The sequence below is a fragment of the Camelus ferus genome, chromosome 34, assembly GCF_009834535.1.
Source record: "Camelus ferus isolate YT-003-E chromosome 34, BCGSAC_Cfer_1.0, whole genome shotgun sequence".
Taxonomy (NCBI): Eukaryota; Metazoa; Chordata; class Mammalia; order Artiodactyla; family Camelidae; genus Camelus; species Camelus ferus.
Window position 1 is genome coordinate 20,782,235 of NC_045729.1, and position 19,671 is coordinate 20,801,905.

General features: G+C 61.8%; 1 protein-coding gene across 1 annotated transcript in view; it reads left to right on the plus strand.

Moving 5' to 3' along the window:
- The window catches only part of CACNA1C (calcium voltage-gated channel subunit alpha1 C), a 327,004-nt gene that overhangs the window by 235,236 nt on the left and 72,097 nt on the right, over nucleotides 1–19,671 (plus strand). The window contains 7 exon segments of the mRNA XM_032473339.1: nucleotides 4,544–4,704; nucleotides 5,571–5,796; nucleotides 15,158–15,365; nucleotides 16,244–16,364; nucleotides 17,621–17,735; nucleotides 18,347–18,467; nucleotides 18,754–18,823. Of these exon segments, the coding sequence (XP_032329230.1) occupies nucleotides 4,544–4,704; nucleotides 5,571–5,796; nucleotides 15,158–15,365; nucleotides 16,244–16,364; nucleotides 17,621–17,735; nucleotides 18,347–18,467; nucleotides 18,754–18,823 (1,022 nt within the window).

The following is a 19,671-nucleotide window of genomic DNA, read 5'->3' on the forward strand; positions in this document are numbered from 1 at the left end:
CTTGTTTAACCCAACGAGTCTAAACATTTTAACATATATGGTTAATATTTAAAAAATGAACGAGACAGTCTATGCTCATTTTTTGACTGAGTCTTTGCAAGGCAGTGTGCATTTTACACTGACTGCACGTCTCAGCTTGGACTGGCCGCATCCCAGTGCTCCATAGCCCCGTGTGGCCGGTGGCTCCTGTGCTGGACAGTGTGACCGTAGAGGGTCAGATGGCAGCCACCTTGTCCACACCCCGTGGTTCACTGACGGTGTCTGTTTAGGGAGAATCAAAGGCTGGGATGGATTGGAAATGCCATCAAAATGATCAAGGTCGACCCTGGGCACTCTCACCCCTCTGCCTGTCTGATGATGGAACAGGAGAAAACCCAGTAACACGGGGGAAAGGGAGGGAGAAGTTTTGCAGCTCATAAGTCCCCTTGTAAGGGGGAGGGTGTAGCTCAGGGGCAGAGCACACGCTTGGCGCCCACGAGGTCCTGGGTTCAGTCCCCAGCACCTCCTCTGAAAATGAATAGATACATAAGCCTAATTATCCTCCCCTGCCAAAAAAAAAAAAAAGTATCCTTGTAAACAGTGAAGAACCTGTTTTACTCCCACAAATAATCTAACATGGGAGTTGGAGAAAACACAAACTGAAATAGTAGTTGAAATGATAGAATCTGAGCTTCAAACTGGCCTGTTCCGTTGGCAAGACTGAACGCTGCAAAGTCACAGGGCTTTTAAAAGAAGTATTAGAAGAGAGGTTTCAGGGAAACTTGGGCCATCAACGGGCTTAGTGTGCGGGTGTCCCCCTGGTCAGCCAAGCCTCCGTTTTGAGGAATTAGAGACAGCAAGGAATTTCGCAGCATTTGGGGCTCAGAAAAGGCTCTGAACAGCCACGGAGCAAGCGGTCCTGCCGTCTTCTGCAGCTTGAAGGGACTGGTCAGACAGGCGTCGGGGTTCGGACCTGGACTCTGCGGAGTTCCAGTGTGAGCCCACGGGGGTCTGCAGCTGGGAGGCCTGCCCTCAGTAAGGCACACACCCAGATTTGCCCCAGCCTCTAACACCCCATTTGTTAAGTTACTTTTGCATAAAACAATTCAGTGTGATGGTTTCCAGGTTGCTTACTCTCAGCCTTGTGAGAGGAGAGACAGGCAGCTGCTCTAACGGCTGGAGGAGCCCGGCGGCCACCCTGCCGTGCTGTCCGCTGTTCCAGCGGCGCGTCAGGGGTCCGGGGCCAGGCAGGCTCTCTCAGGCACTGCGCTCGCCTCACCCGACCCCATCCCTGGCCACTGGCCGGCTGGGGCTCCTGAGCCTCGTCCGCAGCCGGGAGTGAGTGGGTCTGTGTAGGGCCTGTCTCTGGTGCCCTCCCAGCTCGCCCGCCCAGTGTCCCCTCTGTGTGCTGCGGGTGACGGATCCCTCACAAAGGGTGGGACGCAGCCCCTCTCCCTCAGGACCTTGTGAGCTCAGTGGTGAGGCAAGAGCCCTGCAACAGGGATGCTGACACAGGAAGCGGGATGTCCCTTCCTCGGGGAGCCGTGCTGGCTAGGAGCCCTGCCCTGCGCCCCGAGGCACCGTCCACTAAGCCTGCTGGCGCTAAGCACCCCCCGGAACTCCCTCCAGTGTCCGTATCACCCTTGTGAGTGTCACACAAACAGAGACTCAGTGGTACCTGGCCCCTGGTAGACCCTTAATACATATTTCTTGAACGTGTAGCTAAGGTAGTGATGCAGACAGTGAGTGTGCCGAGACGGAGGCGGCTGGAACAGTGCAGCATGGGGAAGCTGGCCTCCAGCTGAGCCCGAGGCCCTAAAGGACCTGGGCGGGGAGGTCCTGATGGCGGGGACAGTCGTGTTGGTGGACAGGTGGCAGGAGCAGGCCCAGTGCGGGGAAGAGGCCAGGTGCACCTGGGGTGAGGGAGCAGGGCGCTCCCGGGGCAGCGCAGGGGACATGTCCCGCCCTCCCTCCTCGCCCAGGGCCACGTCCGGGAAGCTCTGTTTCCAGAGTGAGTGGGTCCCCGGCGAGTGCGGAGGGAGCATGAACATCAAGCAGAGTTCCCTCCCTGTTTTATCATTTAACTTCTGTATCTTCCGTAAACACACAAGTAAACGTACACGTTCTAAGAAACCATCACAGTCGTCGTGCGGTAGGAAGTGTTGCTGGGGAGCCGGCTGTCAAGCGAGGCTGCGTTGTGAAGGGCAGGAGGTGTGTAGTTACCTCTGAATACTTTCTCCGGGTTGTAATTACTCCACACCCACCCCAGCCCGAGTCCACATGGCTCCCCGGGGCGGCTGGTTTCCGGGCTGCTGTCCTGTCTGCCACGGCCGCCCTGCGGGGGGCCCAGCCATGCAGACCCCCGGCCAGGCCTGAGCCCCGAGCCCCCACACCCAGTGTCCCCAGGCTCGGGGGAAGCAGAGTAGGATCGGGCTCTGGGTCCCAAAGGGAGCTGGAGTCAGTGCCTCCGAACCACGGAAGAAGGCAACCTCGGCCCCTTTGGGCTGAGTCACAGTTACCAGCAATTTCTGTAAAGGACGGTCTCTAGTGAAAACACATTCCTCGCAACTACAATGTAAGCTATTTAAGACCAGATGTAAGTTTGTCCTGAAAATTCATTTTTCTGCGGGAAAAAAGTCTTCCCAAATGTCTCTACGTCATCACTAACCGCCGTCGCCCGGGCGAGGGCAGGTTCCCAGACCCGAGGCCCAGCCCCTCCGGAGGCTGCCCACACGGACGGCCCTGGCCCTGGTCCCGCTCCCCCACCCCCGTCCTCACTCTCGCACCCGGTGGTGTGTCTGGAGGACGGGGCCCCCACAGTGCGTTTGGAAACCATAATTTTCTGACCCCAAGGCGTTTCTTCCCTGTGCAGTGGATTTCCCCCAGGTGGCAGCAAGGGTCCCCTGCAAGGTTCGGGGCTCTCTGGGGGTGCCTCCCCGCTGCACCAACAACGGGGGGGTCAGGTTGACCCGCTGGTCCCTTCTTCCCTCCCGCAGCTCCGGGGAGGACCTGGATGTGCTCCTCAGCTCCTCATCCCAGGACAGGCGTCAGCAAAGTTGTGGCAGCTCGATTTCCCACGGGCCGTAGGGAGGGAATAAAGCCAAGCCCTCCTGAAGGCCGTCGGGGCGGGTGGAGGACGCGCAAGGCCAGGGTCTGCAGCCCCGGAACCTGGAGCGGCATGCGCGCGTGGAGGCAGGCACGCGGGACTGTGCCGTCGTCTCCCCTCCCACCTCCTGTCCCCAAGCCGTGGTTCTGTCCCTGGCAGCCCAGTGGGGGTCCCTAAGGCCCAACCTATGAGGACCTCAGGGCATCTCCCAGGCCAAGCCCCCCACCCTGCGCAGGGCGCCCTCTCGGCCCCAGCACCGCCCCCCTTTCCAGTCTACACCCCTGTCTGTCAAGGGGGCCCCTCCCAGCCGGGACCCTTGGCGGCCCCGCCACACCTTCCTCCCTCACTCTGCACTCGCGGTCGGGGTCAAGGCCTGCTGATGCTGCCTCCAAAATCGGGGTCAGTATGTGTCCTCTCTGTCACTAAAGCCGTGCCTTTGTCACCTTCTCCCCGACGGCTGACCGAACGTTCCCCGTACGGTCCCTGCCTGGACGCTGACAAAGCGGCTGTTTCTGTTGGTGGTTTGGCTTTCTAGAACCAGGTACCCTCCTGAGTGCCCAGCGGGGCCCTGGTGTCTCCCTGGCACCCTGTCCTTCCCTCATCCTTCCCCCCTTGCACCGCGTTGGTCAGAGGACAAGCCACAGACCCCTCCGTCGCAGAGTTGTAGAATACAGGTGCTCCTTGGGACCGTCCAGCTTAACGCTGGGCGCCCTCAGGGACACTGGAAAGCCGCCGGGGGGTGTGGCTGAGCACCGAGGGCATTTCCCGGGTTTTAGGCGTGGCCCGACCCCCAGAGAGTCAGATTTAACTGGTTTGGGTCAGGGCCTGAGTACTGGTGGGTGTTTTGTTATTTTTTTAACGTCTCCCCAGGAAATTCTCTGCACAGGCCAGGCTGGACAATCACTCAGGGAAGCCTCTAACCCAGAGCAGCTGGAGGAGGGTGCGGGCCGGGCTGGGAGCCCCCCTGGGCTCGGCCCCAGGCTGGGGCCTGTCCAGGTGCCCAACCCCCAGGGCCCTCCGTTTCCTCCTCAAAGTCAGGACAACCCCGGCTTTGCAGAGCTCTTTAGAGAATCAGGGAGAAGGCCTGAGAGGTGCCTTCACACACGGCCGCTGTCCCTCGTCCTGACGTCGCAGCCACACTGTGATGCTCCTGACACGCGCAGCGCTCCCTCAAGGGAGGCCGTCCTTGTGAAACGCAGATACCTCCCTTCAGCTCTAGGCCAGACTCCGACGAGGCTGGGGGCTGGTCCCAGATGAGAGGGCCAAGGTCCCGGCGGAGCAGGGACACCCCGCGTCCACACAGCCGAGCGGTGAGCTGGCGACCCTGGTGAAGGCTCGTCTGCCCACCACAGGCTGCGCGGGGAGCCTGTGATGCAGGCTCAGGGGAGAGAGGCGGCCAGTGCGGTGCGTTCCGGGCTGGGGGCCTGAATCTCACGCTGCCTCCCTGCCCCTCTCCAGCCGCTACTGGCGCCGATGGAACCGGTTCTGCAGGAGGAAGTGCCGTGCGGCCGTGAAGTCGAGCATCTTCTACTGGCTGGTCATCTTCCTGGTGTTCCTCAACACGCTCACCATCGCCTCCGAGCACTACAACCAGCCCCACTGGCTCACGGAGGTCCAAGGTGAGGGGCAGCCCCGGCCGGCCCCAGTCCCGGGGCCGGAGACACCAAGGGCCTGGCAGCTCTCGAGCTGCTAAAACACACGCTCGCTGTAGACAGACGGGGTCCCCTGGCCGGGCCCACACCATCTGCCTGCCCCGACGGTCACTGCTGGGTCCCGGGACACGGACATGTGCTGCAGCGTTTGGCCCCATGAGATCCGTGGCTGCAAGCTGCCCCGATGGGACGTTCAGTCCCTGCGGCCGGGGCACAGTCTCTGGTGTGCTTGGCCGAACTTGGACCGGGGTGGGGGGCGAGCACGAGGGCAGGGAGTGGGTGGCGGGGCCGACACGTGCTCGGGAGGAAGCGAGGTGTCATTACCCAGGAGCTGGGGAGGGGCATCTCCCAAGCCCCCCAGCCCCCACCCTCCCCTCAGTCCCCTACCTTTCCCAGTTTTAGTTTCATGCAGTAAAAAGGCTAAACTTTGTATTCCATCTTAAAAACAAAAAAGGCACCAGGAAGTCCTGGACAGTGGTCGGTCCCACCACCCTTCCCTGGGCCCCAGAAGGGATCCCACTGGTCAGAGCCTTGGCTCGGACGGCCACGGCCCGGATGTGGAGGTGTCTCCCAGAACCTGGGCAGACTCAGGCCCTGGCTCCCTCCCACTCTGGGCTGATCAGTTTGGGCAGACGGCTCAGCCCTCAGACCTCTCTTCTCTGCAAAACGGGGGCCACGCCAGCCAGCTGGCAGAGCCACTGTGAGGAGTGGGCTGAGGTGGGGGCCGGGGGACGCTGCCACACGCCCTCTCCCGCCAGCTCTGCAGGAGGGAAGCGTGTGGCAGCAAGCCCGACCCTCACGGCACCCCCTGCCCTCGCGTGCGGTCCCCACAGACACAGCCAACAAGGCCCTGCTGGCCCTCTTCACGGCCGAGATGCTGCTCAAGATGTACAGCCTGGGGCTGCAGGCCTACTTCGTGTCGCTCTTCAATCGCTTCGACTGCTTCATCGTGTGCGGCGGCATCCTGGAGACCATCCTGGTGGAGACCAAGGTCATGTCCCCGCTGGGCATCTCCGTGCTGAGATGCGTCCGCCTCCTGCGCATATTTAAGATCACGAGGTACGTGGGCCACTTGGCGGGGCGGGTGGGGGGGTCTGTCCTGGGCTCCCGCGTGCCTCGAGGCGGCCCACGCAGGCAGCCCCAGGCGTGAGCGGCCTCGGGGTTTGCTCCTGGTGTGAAGGAAGCCCAGGCGTGGCCGCCTCTGTCCTCTGCTTCGCCGGCCCCTCTCCCACAAGGTCACAGGTGGCTTCCGGAGGCCAAGCCCCCACATTTGAGTTCACCGCAGGAGAAGGGAGGGGACGGGGCAAGGGGCTGTCAGCTCTTCCAGGCACTCCTGGAAGTTCAGCAGTGACTCCTCTCTCCGGCCGCCCGGCTGCTAGAGACAGAACCGTGACAAACGCAGGCACGATTCCTCGACGGTGCCCTCCACCCGCCCCCGTCCCCCCAAGGCCACGGTCTCCCCGAGTCTCCCGGGCACACGGCGATCCTCAGGACGAGGACTGGCGGGGCGGGGAGCGGACACACCCTCCAGGACCGGCACCTCTGACTGCTGCGCCCCGCTCTGGGCGGTGAAGTCGGTGTGCTGTGTCACAGTTGTCATTCCTCAGCAGCTTTGTTGAGATGCAGTTCACACATTCTATAACCCACTCTTTTAAAAAGCGCAATTCAGTGACTTTTTTCACATATTCACGGGTTGCAGCCATCACCGCGATCTAGTTTTAGAACATTTCCATCCCCCACAGGAGACACCCCCCCCCCGTGCAGCCGCTGGCCCCCCGCAGGCCCGCCCACCCTGGACAGTCCCGTCAGCGGAGGCGCGCCCTCTGCCGTGTCTCGGGACTGATTCCTCTCGCCTGGCATGCTGGTTTCACGTTCCCCCCACGTCCTGCGCGGATCAGCACCACATCCCTTTTTGTGGCCGAGCCGTGTTCCATTATACGGGTCTGGACAGTGTCTTGTTTACTCATCCGTCCGCTGGTGGGCGCTGGGTGGACTTCTGCCTTCGGCTCCCGTGAGCGACGCCGCCAGGAGGCGTCTGTGCTCAGGGTTTGTGGGGACGTGTGTTTCCACGTCTCTCTGATACCTGCCTCGGAGCAGGTTTCTAGGTCTTTCGAGATTTCTAGAGTTAGGATTCTGAGGAAGCGTCACCGCTTTCCAAAGAGACCAGACCGTTTTGCATCCCCTCGGGTGATGCCGGAGCCTTCCAGTTTCTCCACGTTCTCAGTTCTAATGGAAGAGTGACATAGACCAGAAAGCACCAGAGCGCCTCACCTGAACGTAGGCAGTAGAAGCCTTTGAGACGTGCGTCTGAGTCGCAGGACAATGTGTGTCTCTCCCTGTGGCGTGTGGTCATCTTGGGGGGACACGGCAGAAACACCTGGGGGAGGGGTTCAAACTGTGCCCCGGAGGACCAGCCTCCTCGCCTGAGTCTCAGAGTGGGGACTGGGCCCCTCGGTGGTCCCTGAGTGGGGAAGGGGGTGGGCTGGTGTCGTCCGTCCCCGGCCCTGGAGTTCACCGTCCTGCTCAGGGTGCTGTCAGCTTGACTGGGGGCTTCGGGGTGCAGGGGACCCGGCTGTTCCTGTCCTCCTCCCAGCTCCCCCAGCACACCCTGCCCCAACACACGCCTGTTCCCAGGGTGTGGTCAAGGGTCAGGCGAGAAAAGGCGTTTGGAAAGTCCAGTTCAGCTCCAGGCCGGGGGACCCTCGGCCGCGGAGCGTCTGCGGTGACTGAGTGTAACTGCTGTCATCACCAGGAGACGGAAGAGGCTGGGAGGCGCTCACAGTCGACACGCACTCCCTCAGCCTGTATTTGCTCGTCTGCCGCGTGCACACTGCCGTTTGCCACGTGCAAACAGGCTGCATGGAGCAGCCTGAACCCCGGAGAAGCGGACGGTCTGGCGGGGGAGACGGAGTCCCTTCATGGGAGACAATTAAAGGAAACTCTAAGAGAGAATGAAATGAGCTGGCGACATGGGCAGGGGGACACCTGTGGTGGGAAACTGGGGACCGGAGAGCTTCCCTGGGGAAGGCTTAATGTCAGCAGGCAGACTCAAAGGACACGCAGGATTTAAACCCCCAGTTTGACACTCTGGGGTGACAACTCCTCCCCCAGAGAAGAGCTCTTCCTGGGTGTCCTGGGCATCTTGACCCACGGAAAACCCTCCGCCCACAATAAAAGTCGGAGAAGGAGGAGCGTGAGCTCCGCGCCAGGGCGTGACCCCAGCACCGCCTCGCCCGCTCCGTTGGCCCTGCGGTGACCTGCAGGAGAGGTGAGGACGGCGTGATGCCACCACCACTCCCACTTGCAGAGGAGCGAACTGTGGCTGAGAGAGTTAAGTCGCTCGCCTGGGGTCGCAAGACTGCTCGGGGGTAACGCTGCGCTTGCGAGGTTCCCTGCCCCTCACCGTGACCGGGACGGCAGGGCGGGCAGCTGGACCTCAAGGCAGGACGCGGGGTTTTTACTGATTCTCGTCATCAGAGGATTCAGCAGCCCCACTCTCTCCTCCTGGAGTCCTGCAAAATTTAATTTAGAGTTTCTAGTGCCTCTTAAGTCGTCCTCAAAAGCCCCTGTGTTTGGGGCTTTGTTTTTGTTTCTTAAATTCTTACAGAAAAGAATTCTTGCTCCTGGACACTGTCATCACATCTTGAAGAGGTTTAACACTCATTCTGTTTTTCATCAACAATTTGTCTATTTCTACCCTGAAACTACTGCCAAGAAGCCGTTTTTAAATCTGTCTTTGTCGGAGAGCTTCCCACAGCCCCTCCGCGAGAAGGGTTAGTGGTCTTTCCAGAGCTCTACAAAGCCTATAAACAGAATAATTTCATTATCTAATTGGAAGTTACTTTGGCAAAGGACCGTCTTCCTGTTTTCCAGTCTCTGTCCGAACCCTCTGGGGGCTTTTGGAAAAGAACAGAGACTGGCGGTGGGGGGATCCGTGCCCCCTCCGAACCTGGTCTCCAGTACATTCCAGTGACCAAGAAAGTGCCTAAAATAGGCTGGGAACGGCCGCGGTGGTCCCCTGAGACGGGCCGTCTGCTCCTGGCCCTTCCGTCAGAGGAGTCTGTCCCTCCTTCTCGTAAAACCTCTCGGAGAGAACGGTGCGACGTCCGGCTGCTGCTGGTTTCGCCGTGCTTCCTGGACCAGCGACTGTGATTCTCGAACCCCGATGAACCCCTTGCAGCGTGCGTTGGGGACCCACACCCTCGAGATTTCCCCGGACACCGCCGGGGAGCTCCGTCCGAGCTGGTGGCCCAATGGCCTCCCTTGGAGAAACTCGGGCCTAATTTTTGCTCTGCCCTTGGCCCACTGTCTTGTCTAAAACCACGAACGTTCACATAAAAGTAGAAACTTCGATTCTTTCATTTTCTCTCTCCTCCGTCCTGGAGCCCCCACCACGTGAAGACTGGACTTCTGGTGGCTCTTGCCTGAGAAAACTCATGCGGATAAAGAGCTGATAGGAACCCAGCAAGGTTCAGAACTAATTTTCGTTTTATGAGTTCCTGCACGCCTGGGACACCTGAAGAGCGGTCCCGTCAACGCCAGACAGAGACCGAGGACACTGGACACGGGGCCTCCTGCAGCCCGGCCGCCCTCCCCTCGCTCGGGCCTGGGCTGGAAGAGCCGAGGCGCACCGGCCCAGATCAGTGGTCTCAGCTGTGGCCTCACGGCACTTCCGCGCACCCAGACCCGCTGAACGCTGCGTGGCGGGTAATTGCCAAGAGCTAAAATACCAGAATTGACAAATGGTTTCTTTTTAAAAAACTAAATGCAAGGAAATGCATTGTCGTTGTCATGATGCCCTCACGCCGGGTCCCAGTGCTCTGTGACAGGCAGGAGCCGGCGGGCAGAAGTCTGCGGTGTATGAGGACAATGAGCCTTCTTACGGTTTCTGGCATTTTATCAAAATCTGAGCATATGGGGGGAGCACAGTGTATATGAGGATCACCCGTCCTGTGGGTCTCATTTTTTAAAAAAAGACTGGGAGCCCCGCACCAGACGGTGCGGGTTGATGGCTGAGCGCTCACAGGGCTGTGGGCGGGGGTCGCAGGGCAGGAAGGCCGGGAGCCTCACGAGAACGCAGGGGCGCGTGCGGCCACAGCTTTGTCCTCTGTGGGTAGGTGGCCCCGGGCCTTGCAGCCGTGGTGAACAGGCCCCTCCTCATGCTCTGAGGCTCGTGGGCCCTCGTGTTGTCTGGTCTCGGTGCCTGGTGTGCCCTCGGTCAGCCGCCCTGACGCGCACTCCGTGGGGAGCGGAAGTCCCATTCTCACAGGGCTGGCTTGCGAGCGCGCCGAGTCCCTGCGGCCCTGCTGCGTCCCCTCTTAAACCTTCCGTCCTTCTCTTTCTCCAGCACTCCTCCGCCGCGGCTCCCTCCCCAGGCCCTGAGGTGGGGGCCCCCAACTCTGCACAGACCGACCCCTGGTGAGCGTGAGCACCTGGGCCCCACACCCCGAGGCCCCGGCCTTTTGCAAGCCCTGCAGACTCTGAACGTCTGTCTCCCTGCTAGAGTCTGGGGCGAGCCTCAGAGCCACCCCCGCCTGCCACCCCCACCCTCTCAGGGCCCCAGGGAGGCTCCGAGCTCACTTGGGGATGTTATTAACAAGGTCCCCGTGGCTCAGACCCCAGAGCCGGCAGGCCGGCTGTGGGTCAGGAGGCTGCCTGTTCTCGGGGATTAGGAAGACAGGTGGGGACCACCTCGTGCTCCCCGACACAACCACCGGCCGACTAGGGGGCTCTGAGCAGCCATGTCACCCCAAAGCTCAGGGACATGCCTCCCAAGTGCCCAGGCCAAGGCCAGGCCGCCTGCCAGCGCGACTGGGTCGTGTCCCGTGCGGGTTCTGTTTCCCGTGTGACTGAGGCCTCTGAGCAGACTGGGAAGACCGGCCCTTGGATTTGTTATCTGGCGGGGTTTGACTCTGGAGTAGGAAACGTGAAGTGTGGGTCCCGGCCCTAGAATGGAGCCGGGACTAAGCTGGCAGGTCCCCGGACCCTGACTCCAGAGTCCGCAGCCCAGCTAATGGCCAGTGCGGCCTCCCGGCGTCCCTCCAGGCTCTGCTGAATCCGACAGGACCGGGGCCTGACTTTACTGAACTGGTCCTCAGGCTCCCACCCAAGAGAGGCTGGCCTCCCCCATGAGTGAACTGCCTGCTTCCCCAGGTCACCTCACCTGACCCGAGGCGCCCACCTCTTCCGCCCTTGGCCCCGCCACAGACTCCCCGCACGACGTCTGCTGTGAGGTAGTCCAGCACGGTAACAGATCAGCTCCCCCAGGCCGGGCGGGCTTCTTCCTGCTCCGCAGGCAGCACCGTTGGGACAGGTATAAATTTAGTGATGACCTCTCTGGAGCTGAGAGGCGGTGGGACGGAGCATTTGCAAAGCGCCCCAGAGCTGTGGGTGCCGGTACTTTGAAGATCTTTTATTTATAGCAGGCTCAGGGCTCTGCTCTGTACCCAGAGCGCAGAGGGCGGCCCTGAGCTCTTTGAAGCAAAAGTTCACAAGATGAAAGTTCTGGTTCACGCAAGGCCGGGGCCTTTTCCACACTCAGGAGAAGGCGGAGAGCCCGAGGCGGACAGAGCAGGGAGCAGGATGCAGATAAAGGTCCCTGAGCAACGGTGGTACCTGGACCCTGAGGCGGAGCGGAGGGGGCCATAGTGAGGCCGGAGAGTTTAGGGAACAAAGAACTGGGCAGGGAAAGCCGCCGCGCGCACCGGCCACAGGAGGAGGGGCCGCGGGGTGGGGGACACTTGGGCGAGAGGGGGCCGGAGACATGGAGAACTGACCGAGGCCTTGACCCGGCACGACTGGCGGGGGAGGGCCGTCTCAGAGCCGGCTGTGCTTGGGGGCTGAGACCCGCGACGCTGGAGGACTCGTCTGTGTCCTGGGACGCACGCGGGCGTCCCTGCGAGGAGGGGGGCTCAGTGCTCCTCGGTTTCTCTATGAGGTCGGAGACACTAACTCCTTTGTTCTGCTGGTGCTCGCTTCTCTTCAAAGCGCTTGCTTTCTTGGTGAGTGAGTGTGTGTTTCAGTTTGAGTCATTTAGTACAAAAGCCTCTGCTGACGGTGACTCTGCCGTTAACCCCTGCAGCTCACCCCCGGCTGAGCTTTCTAAAAGGAGAGAGGTTCTGGGACACGGGGCTTCGTCCCACACGAGGCCAAGCCGTCAGGACTCAGACTGGCGTCAGGGAGGAGAGTCTGAGGGTGCGCAGGAACACCGGCCGCTTTGTTTAAACGGTTCTTCCCGTCACCCTGCCCGGAGGCTGCACCTGGCACCTCCAACCCCCCCGGACCAGTGCCGATGAGGCCCCCGGACCCGGGCCGCCTCCTCTGGGCCCCTCCGTGTCTTTGCCTCAGCATCCCAGCACCATCCCCACCCGGCCCTTCAGGGAGAACATACAGCCCCCCACCCAGGTGCACGTGAGGGATGGACCGTCCAGCGAGCTGGGTCCCTCCTGACGCCAGGCCACTGGCACCAGCTCTGCTCTGTTAGCCCAGCTCCGCAGGGACGAAGCGCGCGTGGCAGGCCAGCAGCGGGGACCTCCACGTCGTCCTGCTGGACGAGCAGCAGCAGGAGGCTGAGCTGAGCGCACACAGCCCCACGACTGTGGCTTCCATTTGTCCGAAGCGCAGCTGGTCTGGGGGCAGCACCTCCTCAGCCCAGGCTGCGTCCGTGGCCGGCGGGCTGGGGTCAGGCTGCTGGCTGGCGCCCACCCTCACTCCTGGTTCTGAGCCCAGGGCGGACGCACGCGCACACGGCTCTTCTGGAGGCCCTGCCCGGGCGTCTCACAGGCACGGCAGCCCTGCCTTCTGTGGGGTAAACTGACGCGTCGTAGATGTTTTTCCCTTTTCCCTTTTTTAAAACTGAGGCATACGTGGTCCTTGAACGACTCGGGTTTGAACTGCGCGGCCCCACTTCCCTGCAGACTCTTCCACACTGGAGACTACACGGTCCGCGGTCAGCTGGATTTGCAGACACACAACCTCAGATTAGAGGGGCCGACTGTCGAGTTACACTCGGGTTTTCAAACACCGGAGGTGGGGTGTGGGCGCCTAACCCCCAAGTTGTTCAAGGGCCAACTGCCTCTGACGTGTGACATTACGTTAGTTTCAGAGGAACAGCACGCTGATTCCATGTTCCTGTTTGTTATGGAGTGGTCGCCGCAGTCAGCAGTTAGCATCCGTCACATCACGCAGTTACGGTGCTTTTCCAGTGAGGAGAGCTTTGTAAGATCGGTTCCCCTAACAGCTCCCGTGCGCGTTGCAGTCGTGTCGGCCGTGGTCGCCGTGCTGGGCTTCGCATTTCATAACTATGGGCTTGAACCTTTGACCCCTCACCCAGTTGGCCCACCCCCAGCCCCGTCCGCACACACTGCGGGAGCCACCAGTGTGTAATCCTGGGACGTAACGGTTTGCACGTAGTCTGGCGATGGAGGGTCGGGAACCTCAGACCCTGCCCCCCAGACCCAGGGAAGCCACAGGGTTAGAAATGATGTCGGCGGGTGAGGGGCGAACAAGACCCATTCCTCACCTTTGGGCGGGCGGGTTGGACTCAGGCCAGTGTGCGCGCCCCCGGCCTGCTCCGCACACACACAGGAGTCTGTGTCACCCCGTCCCCCTCCCCTTGCCTCCTTGCCCCAGTAAGCACCAGAGCGTCACACTTAAGTAACTTTCGTTCCTTCATCCAACGAGACACTCCCAGTCACCTCCTTCAGGAGGGGTGATCAGAGCAGACCAGCAGTGCTCCCTGAACCCCCGTCCCGGCGTGATGAGCACATAAAAAGCAGGCTGGGGACAGCGTGGCGGCCAGGACACTGTGGCGAGGGGACCTTGAGTGAGGCCTGAGGGGACGAAGAGGGGAGCCCAGCAGACAGCAGAGCTGGGCCGGCCAGCAGTGGGGACACAGGGGGACAGTGAGGAGGCCGGCTGGAGCCACGTGACTGAGAGTCATCGGGGGGGGCCAGCCCCCAGGGTCTGCGGGACCTTGGACGGGGCCGTTGGAGGGGGTGACTCCACTTCCCAGGGCCTCGTCCTGCGGGGCTGAGGAGACAGACACAGAGAGGTCAGGTGCCCCCGCCGTATGACACCAGGAAGTTCGCGGCGTCGTGTGTCCTGTTACTAGTGACTCCAAGTGTAGGAACGTGGCCAAGGGGCGTCTGCCAGAGTCCCCCACTGTTAGGGCTCCCTTCCCTCTGTGATTACTGAGGAGTCCGTGCAAAGGTATCGGGGTTCTGTGGGCACCCTGCTCCCCAGCACCTTTCACCCGGGGTGGTCTGGACCTGAATTACTTACTGCTGCAAAGTGGCGCTTGCCTAGGTCCAGCGCTCATTCATTCGCTCCCTGGTTCGCTCATTCCTGTTGCCCATCTGACACCCTCCATAAAGCACACCCCTCTCTCCTCTTTTTCAGTGTCAGTGGATTACGTTTTTCTCAGTGTGTTAAAGTTCGTGACTATGGCTAAATGCCATCCCATCGTAGATATGTGCACCACGTTTTCTTTATCCACTTATCCGTCCACGGACGGTCAGGTTGCTCCCACGTCTCGGTGATTATGAATAAAGCCACAGTGGGCACGTCCTCTGGGCGTCTTCTCCGAAGTGGAATTGCTGGGTCTCGTGGCGGCTCGATTTGCAGTTTTCTGGGAACCTCCATCCTGGTTTCCACGGTGGCTGCCCCAGTTTGCGTCCCCAGCAGCCGTGCGCGGACTCGCTCCTCCCCACGTCCTCGCCCACACCTGCTGCCCTTTGCCTTTTCTGTGATGGCCGTTCTGACAGGTGTGAGGGGAAGTCTCGCTGTGGTTTTGATTTGCGGCCCCCTGGTGAGCGAGGATGTTGAGCGCTTTACACGTACCTGTTGCCATTTGTGTGTTTTGTTTGGAGAAGAGTCTGTTTAGGTCTTCAGCCTGTTTTAACGGCTTATTTGGGCCGTCTTCTGTGTGTGTTTTGCTGTTGGCTTACAGGACATCAGCCCTTCGCAGCTGCGGGGTTTGCACACTTCCCCGCACTTCGTAGGCTGTCTTTTCACTGTGTTGACAGCTTCCTTTCTTCAGGCTGACGCGGTACCACTGTTTTTTCATTTCGTTGCTGGGGGGCTCTTTAAAGACTGTCATCCCATGGAATCCTCCCAGTAACGTCACAAAGCCTGTGTCACTGCTGTCTCTTTTTTCAGATGGGGGGTGTTCAGAAGGAAGGGAGGTTTAGCGACTCGCCCAAAGGCAGGTGCAGGCGGGGTCAGAACTCAGGCTCCTGACCCCGGGCTCCTCTCTCCTCATTCCCGGTCCTGGGACCCCAGGTTAACTCACACTCGCGTTGGGAGCTTGCCAGCCCAGCTCGCACCACCGCACCGCCCCCAGGGCAGGGGGCAGCAGGAGGGGGTGGCGGCTGCGTCCAGGAGGGGGAGGTGTGCACGCTGACCGCCCACTGGCCCCCAGGTACTGGAACTCCCTGAGCAACCTGGTGGCGTCCCTGCTGAACTCGGTGCGCTCCATCGCCTCCCTGCTGCTGCTGCTCTTCCTCTTCATCATCATCTTCTCCCTCCTGGGGATGCAGCTCTTCGGAGGGAAGTTCAACTTCGACGAGATGCAGACCCGCAGGAGCACGTTCGACAACTTTCCGCAGTCCCTGCTCACCGTGTTTCAGGTACGGCGCCCCTCTGCCGGGGCTGTGGCTGGAGCGAGGGCAGGCGGCAGGGGAGGGGCGGGGAGCGGGGACTGCCACTCCCCCGGGCAGCCAGAGCCAGGCCAGGGCAGCCGTGAGGCTCCAAGCCCAGGAGGGTCTGTGGCTCGCCTTCCCCTAACCCCCGCGGAATTCCGCTGTCAGGTGGGCCACCAGGAAAAAGACCCAATTAAGCGGTTTAAGAACTCTTTCTTGGCTGTGGAACCCTGTATTCAAATACATTTTACATGAAAGCTCAAAACACAAGCAGAAGACAGCGGCCCGCTCTTGCTGGGGAGGGGAGGGTGGCAGGGGTCTCCCCTCCCCATCACGCTGGCCCCTAGGAAACACAACCGCCACAGACTTGCGACTTTGTAGGCATTTTGGCTTCAGGCCAAGCTAAAGTAGCACTCAACTTTAAAAGCAGATTGATTTACAGAGTAAAAGGAATAATATGTGGATGTTGCCAAAACCTTAAAGGTGGTGCCCAGACTCCCCGGGCTCAGGGAGCTCTGCGGGCCGGCGTCCCCTCGGGGAGCACACTCGCCCTGATGCCTTAGCCCGAGGGTCAGCCAACAGCGGCCGTCATGCGTGTATCTGGGCGGTGGGAGCATGTTGCCCAGGAGCCCTTTTAGCCACTCAGATAATTACGCCGGGGCCGCCCACGCTGGCCAAGGAGAGGGTCGGACCTGGAGCCCACGGCCCAGAGCCCCGGCGGGGAGAGCCGGGGGCAGGAGGGGAGAGGGAGGCCCGCGCCGCCGTGAGGCCGCGGGGCGGGCGGGCAGGCAGGCAGGCAGGCAGGGCAGGAGCTCCGGGTCTGCTGCTGGTCTAACGTGTGTCCCTTGCGGGGCTGTGTCATTCAGATCCTGACCGGGGAGGACTGGAACTCGGTGATGCATGATGGCATCATGGCTTATGGCGGCCCCTCTTTTCCAGGGATGCTAGTCTGTATTTACTTCATCATCCTCTTCATCTGTGGGAACTGTATCCTTTGCTCCTGCCCCCGCCCCGCCCCTCACCTGCCCTTCGATGCCAGGGCGCCCAGCAGGGCTGACCGCGGGGCCGCAGGGAGAGGCAGGCTGGCAGCACGAGCCGGCCAGACCTCCTGAGCCATGCGGGCGGCTCTGGGTGGGGGCCCGGCGCCTGGGCCTGGGGCTGCGGATACAAGTGTATCCCCAGCCGACGCCAAGCGAGCAGCGCCCCCTGGTGTTGTGCTGGGCAGCCACTCGCTGGGACTCGGACGTCAGGCCCCCGCTGCCCTGGCCCAGTGCCCCTGTAGAGGGAGGATGGGGTCTCAGCCCCTAAAGTGACCTTCACTTCTCGCCCTGCTCTCTGGCCAGTGTCCCTGCACTCTGAAGCCACTCTGCTGGACGTTGGTCACAGGCAGGATTGGACAGGCCACGGGCAGGTTTCTGGTCCCAGGCCGCAGGCGCCCTTCTCCCCACCCTACCCCCTGAGGCTGCGTGCAGGGCCGTCTAAAGTAAGATCCCAGAAGCCTGGACACGGGTGCCAGTGAGCGGCCTCAGGCCAGCCCAAGGCTGTCCACCTCGGTGTCCAGGAAGCAGGGTGCAGATAGCAGTGCCTCCGACCTGACGGGTCAGGTGAGGCTTAACCGGGCAGCCCACGCCAAGCCCGGCCCTTGTGGGCCAAGGGGGAGGCGTCCGGGAGCCTCCTGGGACAAGACTCTGGCCTCCCGGTGGGAAATGGTGCCACCCGGGGCCTGGGAGGAGGGGGCGCCTGACAAGCGTTCACCTCTCAGCTGGACCGTCTCTGGCTTGGTTCTCTGACCCACAGTGGGTCCCTCAAGACTGGGGCAGGCGGAGAGGAAACGGGTTGGGGCTGGCTGGGCCCCTGAGGGTCTCTGTCTGAGGGGCTCACAGCAGGAGTGCGCAGGGCCCGCAGCCACCCCCTCAGCAGGTGCAGCCCCCCGCCCTCAGCTGGGTCCGTGGGAGGCAGTGCTGCTTATGGTGTCAGCCACGGCCAGCCGTGTCTGCAGGAGGCAGTAACAAAAGCCAGCAATTAAATGGCGAGGCCTGGCTGCCTGCCTCCCTCTTCGGCTCCAGCCTGCGCTCAAGCCCAAGGAACACTGGGGATGCTAGTGAAGTGGGGGGGAGGGGAAGGGGGGCTCCAAGCCCCTCGGGGGGGAGCCCCACCCTTGCACGTCTGCACCCTCCTGCCCCCTGTGCCCGCAGAAAACCCCAAGGCCAAGGGTCATTTTCTTTAAGAATGGACACAAACAGATATCCTACTGAATGTGTTCTTGGCCATTGCTGTGGACAACCTGGCAGATGCTGAGAGCCTCACCTCTGCCCAGAAGGAGGAGGAAGAAGAGAAGGAGAGAAAGAAGCTGGCCAGGTAACCCTCCAAGTCTCCCCGGGCCTGGGCCTGGTTCTGGAATGCCGCTCCCATGGGTGCTGAGGAGAGGCCGTCACTCCTGGAAGGGGGCTGCACGGGGGCTCCCTGGAGCAAGCGGGGCCTCTCCCCGTCCCCAGGCGTTGCTCTAAGGGGGGGCCATTGTGAATCACAGTCTCTGGGAAGGTGCTGTGTTTCCCCACCTGTCCGGGAAGTTGGGGACTCTGTTCTGAGAAGACAGGCCATGACCTGTGGTGGGAGTAAAGGATGGAGGGGGAAGCAGCCACTCAGAGGAGAAACAGTTCCAGCGGAAAGAGTGGGTCCTTCTCACTGCTCTGTTCCTCGTCCCCGGGGTGGAGAATACAAGCCAGGGCCCCACACTGTCTCCATCACTGTCCTGGGCCACGCACCTGCTGGGCACTGAGCAGAGTTCCCCAGGAACCTTCTGGCGAGGCCAGAGCCAGGCGAGGCCCAGTGGCGTTTGTGACTGAGCTGCATGGGCCCTGCAAGGCAGGTGGACACAGGCCCAGGCAGCCGGCCCCCAGCAGACCCCAGGGTGGGTCCCCGGCCCTCCAGCCAACACCCCTTTCTGTTCTCTCCTGCTGACGGGCCAGGACTGCCAGCCCAGAGAAGAAACAAGAGATGGTGGAGAAGCCAGCAGTGGAGGAGACCAAGGAGGAAAAAATTGAGCTGAAATCCATCACAGCCGCCGGAGAGTCCCCGCCGGCCACCAAGGTGAGGGCGCCTCCAGGGTCTGGGCCGCTGCCACGCCGTGGGGATGGGGGAGGGGGCTCGGTGGGTGCAGCGGGGAGGGCGGACGGCAGAGCCGGGGGCATGGGGAGGAGGAGGCGGCCAGCCTCCTGTGGGCTCCTGAGGGCCGAGTGCAGAGCAACGCAGGCGTGCTTCTGTGTTGGCAGCCCGGCCGGGACGGGAGGGGCTGAGGGGCCTCGCAGCCCCTCTGAGGCCCTAAAACCGTGGGCCCTGCCTAACTGGGCTCTGCTTCTCTCCCTTGACCACCTAGATCAACATGGATGACCTCCAGCCCAACGAAAGTGAGGACAAGGCTTCCTACCCCCGCCCGGAAGCGACAGGTAGCAGCCCCACTGCCCCGCCTGGAGAGGGTCGGGGGGTGGGGGGGACCCGCTCTCAAGCCGCGCGCTGTCTCCAGGCGCCCCGCCTCTGTGCGCACTGCCCGCTGCCATCAGGGGCAGAACTCTCCTGGGTTCCTCGTAATAATAGCAGGAGACTGAGTAAACCGTGTCTGAGCAGCGCCTTTGAGGCTTCGGGATCTGGGTCGCTTAGACGTGAAGGTGTTACCACAGCCCGTGCTGGAAAAGCACCATTCGGTTGCAGAACTTACTCGTGGAACGTACGCTGCGGCATCCTGCTCACTTGCGGTCGTGGTAAACCCCGACTCTGTCCTGCCCGCACCAGGAGGTGCTCTGAGCACACGCACGGCCGTCAGCACCGACGTCCCCTCGGGCCCTGCTCCGTGGGATGCTCTGAGGCCTCTCACGTAGAAAGAGCTCTTCCCGACTCAGTGTCCGGTCCGCCATCTGACCCGTGACTCGGCCGGCAGGTCTCCTGGAGAGGGTTTCATGTCAGCAGCCTGTCGGCCTCCCTCAGGCTTGCTTCCCCAAGTAGGAAACCCGCACCCTGTGTGAGCCCTGGTCTGCCTTCGCTTTCCCTAGAATTGCAGGTGTTGTCACCGGCTTCGAGCTCGAAGTCACCCCCCACCGTCAAGGCCCTGCTGGTCTTGCCGACCCCCCTCGGTGCAGGCTGGGCTGCGCTGGTCATAACCTCGTCGGGCAGTTGGAACCTTCCGTACTCACGCCCAAGCCTGACCCTCTCGCCCGCCCAGTTCCCTCTGCGGGGGAGGGGATAGGGCTTCCTGGGGCTCAGAGGGGCGGACGGAGGGAAGACCGGGAGGGTGTCCGTG